Source organism: Gordionus sp. m RMFG-2023, chromosome 3 (assembly GCF_954871325.1).
Source record: "Gordionus sp. m RMFG-2023 chromosome 3, tfGorSpeb1-WG-v2, whole genome shotgun sequence".
Classification (NCBI taxonomy): domain Eukaryota; kingdom Metazoa; phylum Nematomorpha; class Gordioida; order Chordodea; family Parachordodidae; genus Gordionus; species Gordionus sp. m RMFG-2023.
Window position 1 is genome coordinate 9,238,178 of NC_088777.1, and position 11,864 is coordinate 9,250,041.

At 28.3% G+C, this 11,864-nt stretch overlaps 1 protein-coding gene across 1 annotated transcript; it reads left to right on the forward strand.

Moving 5' to 3' along the window:
- The first annotated feature begins 291 nt into the window (after positions 1-291).
- Positions 292-5,272, forward strand: LOC135927257 (uncharacterized). Its single transcript, XM_065463212.1, has 4 exons — positions 292-417; positions 1,323-2,017; positions 4,521-4,681; positions 4,990-5,272. The coding sequence occupies exons 1-4, from the start codon at positions 304-306 to the stop codon at positions 5,094-5,096; spliced, it is 1,077 nt and encodes a 358-aa protein (XP_065319284.1). The 5' UTR covers positions 292-303; the 3' UTR covers positions 5,097-5,272.
- The last annotated feature ends 6,592 nt before the right edge of the window (positions 5,273-11,864 follow it).

Sequence of the window (11,864 nt, forward strand, 5' to 3'; positions counted from 1 at the left end):
TTTTTTGTTTTTACTTAAGTAAAGGAAATAATTGAAAATATTTACCGAAGACGATAACCTCTGTTACTATTATATTTCATTCATCGAAGATCAGTTTTTAATTTCTTTTTTAAAAAAATATTTTTTTAGGAAAAATTATCCAAATACAAATCAAATTTAGAACGACATTCGAAATCGCAGACGAATTATCGCGAGTTGAGCACGCGATATAAGACTCTCAAATCTTACCTAAACAATATGCAGCAGACTATAATACTGTTAGCGGAAGATTTTAAAAATCTTGGAATCAAATTTAATGTAAGAATGGATATCCTGAACCCCGAAAATATGCCCGAAGAAATTAAGGCCATATTTATTTTGCCTGACCCCGATCCTGATCGGAATTTTGTGGATAACACGAGTTATCGCCTTAGAGAGGTTAATAGAATTATTTATATATCATTATAAATACCTTCTTGGAATCTTTTATATAAATAGTAAATACTGATTTTGAGGCATATAATTAGTACTCACACTTTTAAGTTTCAAGAATCAAATCTAGAGTTGAAAAAAAACATATTTAGTTTTTTTTTTAAATAAAAAATTTATTACCACTGCAATCTCTATGGAAAATACAATCTACCAAAAATTATAATCATATTAAATATAATCTACCAATATTTTACTACAAATTTTTCTTATCACGATCATTTTATAATTGGTCATATTTTGTTAAATTGTGTTATTTTTTTTAAAAAATTTTTACTTTACTTTTTTAAAAAATTTGGCTAAATTTTTATCTTTTTTTTCTTTGAAAAAAAATCATTTATTTTTTATGCTCTTTTCAATGTTATTTGAAGTTACTAATAATTCATTATTTTCAAAATATATTTAATCTATAAGAAGCAAATATATATTTTAAATCTTTTTTTAAAAAATCCTAAATGAAAAATTAAAGCTGGATTCATAGTGGGACCCGATCCGGTACGATTAAACAGCTGATCGATTTTTAAAATCTGGTTATGAGATCAATTTTTTTTTCATTAAAATTAATCATTCTTAAATTATCATCATGAATGGAATTAAGATGAAATAATATCAATAAAAATTGTTTCATGATCAGATTTTAAAATTGATCAGCTGATAAATCGTGTTGGTTAGGATCACACTATGAATCCAGCTTAATAATGAATAGAAGTTACTTATTATATTTTCTGAGACTCTATTATGTTTACTTTCGAGGGTAAAAGAAATATTGCCGTTTATTACATTTTTCCCTCTTCATTGATATTCTTAATATATTGAATATTTTTTTTACGATATACGCTTAAATGTTTATCCAGCACCTTTCCGATTCCGATCTTTCGACCAATAAGAATAGCAAAACATGGGCCCTTAGCGAATCAAAATACCTTTACGGTAGGGAATCTGTAGAAAGGGGTAAAGGAATTACGCAGAATTCAAAGAGCATGCAAGTTTCTCAAAATAGTATAGACGGATCGTATGACATAGTAACTAAGACTAAGACGAGCGGATATCATTCCGACAGTTTTACATACCTTCCGCCACCGCCTCCGCCTTCTATACCTATATTGCCCCCATCTCTTCCACCTACATCCCCCCTCACCCTGAAGCCCAGTAAAAATAGTTTCGAAATAGGTACTAAAAAATACCACGAGGACGGATATGAATTAATTATAACAAACGCCGACCTTGAAGGGTATATTACTAACTCCATTGCTCCCAATAAAACTTCCGCTCATTCCCTTCCAAAATCGTCTGCTATTACTGCGTCTCAATGTTTGGCCGATTTTAGCGCCTCTCAAAAGGCTGCTTTTATCGATCGAAAATTATCACCGCTTTACCAGCCTATGGAAGACCATTATTTTGATAGCGATAAAACTCCGGACGGCTATTACTCAATCGATATAAAAAAATCGGCCGTTAAATTTTTTTCTCCCGTCACGATGTTCTCACCGCCTAACTCTCCAGTCAAGCAGGGTAGCAAGCCCACCGGGGTCCTACTTTCATTATATGAGTAATTATCAAAATAATATTTAATTTCAACATAAATAAAAAAATTAAAATAGGTACGAACACAAATTAAATTAAAGCAATTAATTATAAGTTGGTTAGAATATATGTATAAGATTGAATGTAAAAAGTATTATACTATACGTGAGTAGATTTATAATGACCTGGTTACAAATGTATATATCTTAGAATTGGACAAGATTAGCAGCTAATTTTTATGCATAAATATCGTGGAATATTGATAGAACATTTAAACTCGTTATAAGACAAAGGAGACGTTGTAATCGGCCTCTTCAAAATTGGTTCGAAATCGAATCGGCAAAAAATTGTCCAAACTGGTCCAAAAACATAGTCTAATTTCATTTACTGATGTGGGCCTCTCTTTATAATAATTTTGTTGATAACTTATTTTAAAGTTTTATTAACATCCCGCGATAGTTATGCGTTAAAAATTAATAGCCAATTACAATCATGTACCAATTCGGACATAAAAACATTTTTAAACAAGTCATTTCAATATATAAAAATATCCTTGCGGCCCATAAATATTTTGTATTAAAAAATTTATATTTCATTTATCTGTGCCCATATGAACCCTAAATAGGTAAATAGAACCATAGCTGTAAAATCAATGTGTAATATTTTTTTGTTCAAACTTTTTATTTTTTTTTAAAAAATTTACATATTATAAACTATATTAAATTTAAAAGGATAGCATTATTAAAAGTTTTCGGCTATCATAAGTTGACATGAATCTTTGAATAATTTAAAATTAAACCGGATTTCCTCAAAACATTTTTTTTTGTTTATTTGAAAATGACATTGAGATTGTGAATAGGGATTCTTTGACTTAGAAGTGAAAAGAAATTTGGTCTCATTTCCAAAAGAACGGGAAGCTGTTCTAATAATGGGGTGAATTTATTATTTACAGAAATGTGTGTATATTTTAAGCTTTTTTTCTTCTTTTTCTCAGAAATTTCAAGTCGATCATTATTGCTATGATAGGGGGCAAAAAAATCAATACAGATAAAGTCCCACATGGGATGAGTGCGAATGTTGTTAATGACTGAAGAATTAGGCTGTTGGAGTTATGTTGAAATATTAGCTCTATAGTGTGCTTTCTGAATAATTTTATATATATTATATCTTGATTATTGTTTTTTTAAATTAGATACAGAATTGAATGATACAATTGATAGGAGTAAAACAGTGCAGACCAAGGTCTCCGCATTTTGTGAAAAGAGTTATTTTTAACCATGTTTTCTGACAAAAAATTTTTTAGAAAATATACTCCAATATGGATTTGATTTTTAATTTCTTAATTTTGAAGAATATCTGGAAATAGGAATGATTCCTGATGATTTAAAGAATTTTGGAGATATTTAATAATTTTTTAGCATATAATAGGCCTAATCTTATTGGTAACAGGATATATATTTCGCCTTTGTCCTATTAGTAAATAGGTCTAGGATGAAAGAAGAGTATTTAGTTCTTGAATAAATTTGACAATTTTTATTATTTTATAAGTTTAGCTATGATAATATCGAGGATTTTATTCATTTCGTTTATGTGGCCTGAAAGTTAAGCTACACCCAAATACCAAACGTTCAAGTTAGGTTACATTTTAATATTCTGTATTATATTTATTGCTAAACAAAACAAAAGTCCTAGAGGATCGCCATGCTGGAGTCTCGCGCTGACAAAATTATGCATTTTTTTTGTAACGAAGTATTGGTGGTGTTCCATTTCTAGATTATATGTATATATTGGATTCTGGATACTTTTCAGGAAAACTGTTATTTGTTATGTCAAGCTTGATTAATAAATCATCTCATGGCAGATTCTCTAGAGTGATTCCAGCTGCATGGCTTGCAGTTTCTCACCCCCCTTAAATCTCCTCACCCAATTCCTAATTGGTTGGTTCCTAAAATATCAGATAAGGAATTTTTATTACAAATTATTTAAGAGGTAATCCTTCTGAATAAACCCCCTATAGATGGGCCAAATGCCCCTGATTTGGTTTATTTTTTTTCGCATAATATGACACCCGGCATTTGCTCCTTTGATGGACAGTATTCAGAAAAATTGAATCGAACTGGAGCTCAATTCAATGGTATAGTTTTTTTGGCTTTCATGCGAACTACTCAATTTTCCCTCTTGTTAATTACTGTTATAAAAAATTTGGGCACATTCCTTTTGTTTCTGGAAATCTAAGAGCTTCTATTACACAAAAACCTCGGATTTGGAGTGCTCTAATTGCCATTTGAGGAAAAATGAATAATTAAGTTAACTATATGTTATGACGATTATACTTTTATTTTAATTATTTTACATAAATACAAATATTTGTTAAATATCAGTATATTTTATTTAACTGTAGTTGAGAATTTTCTTTTTGTCTGTAGAAATCCCTGAATATAGCCTCTTCATGATATATTATTTTAAAGTTAACATTTTAAATCTACTTTTTGAATTTTATATTATTCTTTAAAAAAATGCATTTAAAGCCACACGGAGAAACATGGGTGCGATTGTTGCTTGAAATATCCGGAAATTAGAAAAATCTTAAATTTGAGTTATTTTGAGCAACCTAGCGATACCGAATGTATGAATCGTATGATATTAGATCAAAAGAAGGAAAAAAAAGAAAACGAAACTTCTAGATTAAGTTTTTAAAAAAATATATATATAATGAATATTTCATCAATCTAAAAAAAATATATATAAAATCAAAGATTTTGAGATATAAAACGCGTAAATTGAGTTCGATGAGAAAGAATAGAAATGACGAAAAAACAAGAAGATAATAATTGAATAAAATTCGATTGAAAAAAAGAAATAAAAAGATGAACAATAGTATATACGAGAAGATTTCATTCCTATCAAAATATTCTATCTTTTTTTTCTTTTTAGTTTTAAAAATATGTCTAAAAATATTTTTTGCTTGAAAAATAAATATATATCCTATTTTTACAGATGCTACACTTAACGATACCAAGCGAGGAAGCAAAATCAGAAGATACAGCGATATAGTGGAAGATATATTAGCACGACACATCAAAAATAGGCATAAAAGTGGATAAATCGAAGATTTTAATGTTTATATTCTTTAAATTATTTCCAATATTTTTTTTTATATAAACCTAATTTTATTAAAGAATATCTAATCATACTAACATCTATATTATAGTAGCCAACAAAATGCAATATATTTATAATTTATTAAATATAAATACTATTTATGAATTCCAGTCCAAGATGCCCCCTTAATGATTTATTTAAAATTGTGAATAATGATGAACTTTATATATTTTTTATAATGCAATACATTATTTATTTGGTTTTAAATGCGCGTGTGATTATCACTATTTGTGAAAAAAAAAATATTTACGATTTTATTGTGCTTGATTATTGAATAATGAAACCGTCTTCCAGACATTTATAATTTATTTTATTAGAAAAAGTATAGGATTTCCTATCTAAATAAAGTTTAATATATTGATGTTGTGTATTTTTATTTCAAAAAATTAATATAAGTAACATTCAAACGTGTAGCCGGCGCGGGTAATAGGGAGCCCCCAGATCCCGTAGCCAAAAAATTTACATTATTTATTAAATATTTGTCAAGAAACGTAAAGTCTTTCATTTTATTTAGACCATATTAAAGTGTATTTTAGAATTTAAATCTTAGTATGAAAAATTAATACTTATATATCTTACAAGAAATTCCATGGAAGCATTATATATTTTTCATATTAAAATAACAGAATATTTTGGGAAAAATACCAATAAATGAGAGAACATTTTCTACATTTCGGAATATAACACCTATCGTAAAAGTACGGAATCAAATAATCGATTGGATAGATTTGCTCTACTTATAAATAGAGACTTGATCCAGACTACAGCTCAACCTATTGACAAATTGGCGCAATCGCAAAGATGATTAAATTTCCATTTATAATGCTTAATAGTATCATTAATGAATGATCAGTGGCCCTTACACTCTCTGAACGAATGAAGCAGAATACCCACCTGAAAAGTACCCCCCCCCCCCCCCGAAAAAATGATAATTATTTTATGACCCCATAAATTTCAAAAATAGCATCAATTTTTAATATATAATATAAATAAAATGCAAAAAATATATGCTTTATAAATATTATTTTTAAATTAATAATTTAGATAAATTAGGGGAAGAGAAAGCGAAAGATTTTATAATTTCATCAATATTTAATAGTTTAAATAAATTTTTTTCCATTGATAATATGGTTAAATTATTGAGAAATGAATCTTTCATGGTCGAAGTCTTGTTTTAATTAATTTAATTTTACTCATGACTCTTTCGGCAGTACATGAGGTTGTAGGAATGGCTAATAAATATTTATATAAAATTATTAAATTAGGGAAAGCAGAAAAATTTAAAAGTAGACGATAAGGTAAAATAAATGAATAGTTTTTCCAATCTAAATCGTAAGTCCCTGAATTATCATATCAGAAGAAGCTAAATAATGTATTGGTAAAAATATTTTAAATAAATAAATTTACAATTCTCAGAATCTGATAAATCTTTAGATTCTTGAACCTCTAGGTTATCAGTATTCCCCATTTTGGTCATCTTATATATATTTCTAAACTTCTTCGAAAATTTGACTTGAATTTAAATTGTAAAATTCACAGATATCCTCGATATCTTCTTTAATAATTGATTTTTCTGCCACATTATTTGGCGTAAAAAATGATGTTTGATGTAAAAATTTCAGCTAATCATCATTAAATCTTTCGTTAAACTGCAATAATTAAATCGAGTGCAGCATAAAATAACCTATTTTAAAGCTAAAAAAATTCTATAATGGTGAAAGTATGTATACCTTTCCTTTTTGGATTGTAATGTTTGAAGTCTAGAATTTTCAAAATCAAAGTAGATTCCTTCAAAAAATCTTGTGCCTTTGAAAAAACATCCCAAAATTCAGTGTTATTATCTATTAGATTAAAAAATAATTAAAACAATAATTTATATTATACTTCTCAAATTAATCAAGCAATCTTTTGCCAATTGAATTTGATTTATTGCAAATAGTGATCTGCATCGGGCCTAATTTTCCAAGCCCGGCTTGGCCCGAAATTTTTTTTAAAAAAGTTTTACCGGCCCGGCCCGAACCCAAAAGTATTTTTTTAAAAATTTACCTACCCGGCCTGGCCCAAATTTATTTAAATATATAAATTAATTTTTATAATTACTCAAAATAAAAGACATATGTTATATGTCGTTTAGTTTCAATAAATAAAATCAAATATTTTTATTTTACATAAAAAATTCAATATAAAATTGATAAATTTAGATATATTTAAAAAAATTTCCAAGGTCCGATCCGACCCAGACCGAATTTTTTTTAGAAATATTCGGCCCGGCCCGGCCAGAATCCAATTATTTTAAATAGAGTTAGGCCCGAGCCCGACCCGAAGCCCGTTCGGGCCGGGCCGGACTCGGGCAGGGTACGGGCCGGGCCTAACTTTGCAAATCTCTAATTGCAAACCCTATATCTGGTTTGCAATTTTGTACAAGCCAAATTTGTTATCAACAATATTTTATCCAAAACACAAAGTGATAAGATAAAATCAAATGTTTCTATTTTAAAGACTATAACACTAGCCATAGTGGAAGTGGCAGGATCTTCAGAATCTTTTAAATTTGTTAAAGCTCAAGGCATCATAAAGTAGAAAAAAAATTTACAATAGCTTTATATGACGATAGCCATCTAAATAAAAAAAACATTTTAAATCTAAATAAATTAAGGTACTATTACCGAGTGGTATTCTTGATGCGTAGAAATCGTTGCGATTTTTTCAGATCATTACACTGACATTTTTTGAGTACCTCATATCTTTTTACACCATTAAAATAGATATAAATCTCATCTAGTATCCCTAGAACATGAAGTTCTTTAATTGATTGGCATAATTGAACAATGATTAAATTTAATCGATGACAATAACACCAAATAAAAGCTGCCTTTAGCGCCTCTGCTCTAATCAAGGCCTTGATTCTTCCACTCATGTTTGAGGCACCATCATAACTTTTCCAAACTAGAAATTCAAGGGGGAAATATATCGAGCCAGGTTTGGATATTATATTATGCTTAATATCGAGACTTGTGGTATTTCCCGATCAATATATGTCAATCAGACTTTCAACAGGCTTCGACGTCTCACTATTTTCAACATATCTTACTATCAAAGCTATTGCTTCTGATTTCGAAACATCATATGTTTCATCAACTATGACGGAAAACCACCTGTTAAATGTAATCTGGTGGGGGGGGGTCTTATTATTACATTTATAAACCAGAAATCACTTGATCATGATGGATGTAACAAAACAGTAAAAGAATTAAATAATAAAAAAAAATTTTCACTCAAATTTACTGAAGCAGTTGCTTCGAACCCCCCCCCCCCCGTTGTAGGGGCCACTGTGAATGATAGTGTCCTGGCTGGATATATTTTTGATAATTATATCTCTTTAGCCTAGGCTAAACAGTTTTTGAACTAGGACACCCTATTTTGGCTAGTTCTTGAGTGTTTGATGGCATAGCTTACTTTTCGTATTGTTGATTTTTTTAAAGGTTTTCTCATACTTTTTAGGCTTGTTTAGTCGAAGCTACATAGTCGGCTGCTTAGTAATAAGTCGAACCAGAACACACCTATAGAACATTTTAAGGTTCAAAACTGTTATAATTTATATAATTTTTAGATTTATTATTTTATGTCTGTAAAAATATGTACAAGAAAAATACGCCATGTAATTTTTTAAAGAAAAATTCATAATCTCTTTTCTTGTGTATTGAGTGCTACAGTTTACAGAGTGTTTTTTTTGGAAAACCTCTTTGTTCTTGCATACTCCAACATTGTTTTTAACCAAAGGATCTGCTAGGCTTTTAGCGTTTTTTGGAGGGTTCGGGGTTCAAAAATTTGAAATTGTTTTTTTATACATTTTATCACTCAAATCCGGGGTAATATGGGACCGGGGCAGGTTCTAATCTATTTTTGGAAAATCGACCACTATAACATATTTTTGGACATAATTTACTCTGCAAAACTTTTGAAATAAGGTACAAACCCCTATTTTCCTGGTATAGATATAATTATTTTAATTTGAATTAATAAAAAGAAAAAAATATTGTATATAATTATATCAATGATTTCACTCACAAAACTTAAAATAATTAATTTAGGGATATGAAATTGATTGGGATGCGGGATCTCTTAATTTAATTCATCTGGAGAACAATTTTTAACGCTAAATCATCTGTTTTGTCCGTAAATGTATTCCAACATGTATAGAGTACCCGCACTGCAGTTTTGCTTAGGACTGTCGAATTAATTTTTATTTAATATCCGTTTTTATGTAGTTTTTTTCATATTGAAATTTTAAAAAAATACACTAAAATTTATAGTGAAAGTTGTCTGAAATATTTATAGCGCAAGGTTAGACATGTTGAAAATACATTTCAGGTGAAATTAGATTTTCCAAATCTGAAAATCGCTTCAGTTAAATGATATAAAATTGAGAGATTACGAATCCCAATGTATTCCATATACTAATACAAAATATAGTGAGTGTATTATGACATCTGTAACCAGTTATATTTGCAAAATTTGTTATAAGATATGGATTATAGAACTTAAGACCTTGGGTAATTTTTGTTCTGGCCAATACTAAACTAAAATTATTTTCGATAATCATTCATCAATTCTTTTTTTTCTATATAGTAATTTTGAGTGCTAGGAATGAATCTGAGACAAAATAATTTGAGTTTATTTGTATTACGGAAAATTTTTCCCCAAAGCGTTTAATAAAAGGAATCAATAATTTTACAAGCCTTTGTAGGGTAGTTCAATTGGTAACCTTTAGACAATCAAACTTATTTTTAGTATTAGCAACAAAACCTGTCAATTTCTAAGGCTTTTTAAAAGAATTTTGCCAAAATTGTTAATTAGGAGTTTAGATATTTGAATTTCATTTTTTTTATAGGGAGGCTTATTTTAAGTTGAAAAGGTTTGAAATCACACCTTATAAATTTTTGCTATACCGATTTATTCTGCTTCTTCTAGAAAATAGAATAATTCTCCATTTTACATTTTATATGGAAAGTTATATATTTTGATTTCTCACTTCCACCCTTACCCCCTTTCTCAAATTATAATTTATAACTCTAGAAATGCAGTTTATATAAATTAATCATTTTTGAAGTTTGAATTTTAAATTTAATTCGTGAAAATTATAATGATAGGATATGCAATTACCTTAATTGATGAGTGTTTTAAAATGAAAAATTATCATATACCTACTTAACTAACAGAAGATTCAAAATCAGACTTGATTGGCAAGCTAATTATAATAAAATTTATATAGAATAAATATTTTACAAATTATTTAACTTACTTCATTACAATATTAATGAATAATAATAAGTAAAGGTGAGAGGATTTTTGTCTCCGAATCCCCTTAAATAAGAATTAAATTTTATAAAATTTTTTATTTGACTATAAGATAATTAATTTTTCATTTTGAATAAAATAAGTTAATAATTTACCATCGGGAATTTTATTTACAATATAGTTTTAAAATGCCTAATTAGTGTTAATCTATTGAGCTATTTCTTGTCACATCGTTTTTTCGTAAATAAGGCTTTTATTCGCATAAGCGTGATAACAGTAAAAAAAACGAATTAAATGGGGGAAAATATCACTTTGGACAATATTCTCAAGTGTATATCCATCATATTATGATATAACCTCTGCTTTTTCTTTTTTTTCCTCTAAAATAAAACGGCAATCAGACGATAAAATATAATTTAAAAAAATTATTTCAAAACTTTTTTTTCTTCAAAAAATATGATTCTCGCATTTATACATTATGCGTTCAAGTTCGATTTCGAAAATTTCAATAATAAATTTGTTTATTTTTTTTAGAAAATCCTAGATAGGCCTATAAAATTAGCAATTAATGTAAATTGGCTATGGTAGATACCCATTGAGAAGCCTAAATGACTTTCGCATATTAAGGTGCCTTACGCATGCACACTTTTCGTTCATTTAATGTATGTAAGAAATCAGTGTTGGTTAGTAGTAATCTCATTGGTCGAACGACATAATATACAATAACCGTAAACATTAAATTACACATTTATTAATTTTTATAACGAACATTACAATTTTTTTAAGGATTTTTTTCAAAATCATGATTATTTAAAAGAAACTTTAATGTTAAAGATACCATGCAAAATCTAATACCCCTTTTGGTGAGTATATTTATTTTATTAGATGGTGTCTCACAACATTTTACCTGTTATTCTTAAAGGTTCCAACAAACATGATTTTGACCTGTATTAATAGATGATTTCTGGCATCATTTTAAATAACCTTCTATTAAAGAGAATAAGTCCACTTTTACCGGTCATAACTATACTAATTGATTGCTTAAATTATGCCATTGTTCATTACTCAATGATTGTACACCACCAGGTTATAACGAGATGCCTAATAGGGTTTGATTCTATAATTACTTCTATTTATGACATTTATATTGATATTACTAATATTGACTCTTAGCATTTAATTTAATGTTTAATATTACTTTTTTTCACTCACCATTTATGTCCTCGTCATTTTGGATTCACCACCATATGTTTCATGGCCATGTGTGAATCACAGCCATTTGCTCTTTTCAACTATTTAGGATTCATAAAAATTTGTAATTCTCGTCATTTGTGACAGGCAAGCCAACTAGTATTGTATTATATTCTAGTTACCCTGCAATCACAGTTAGCGTGAATTTGCGGCGAAGTATA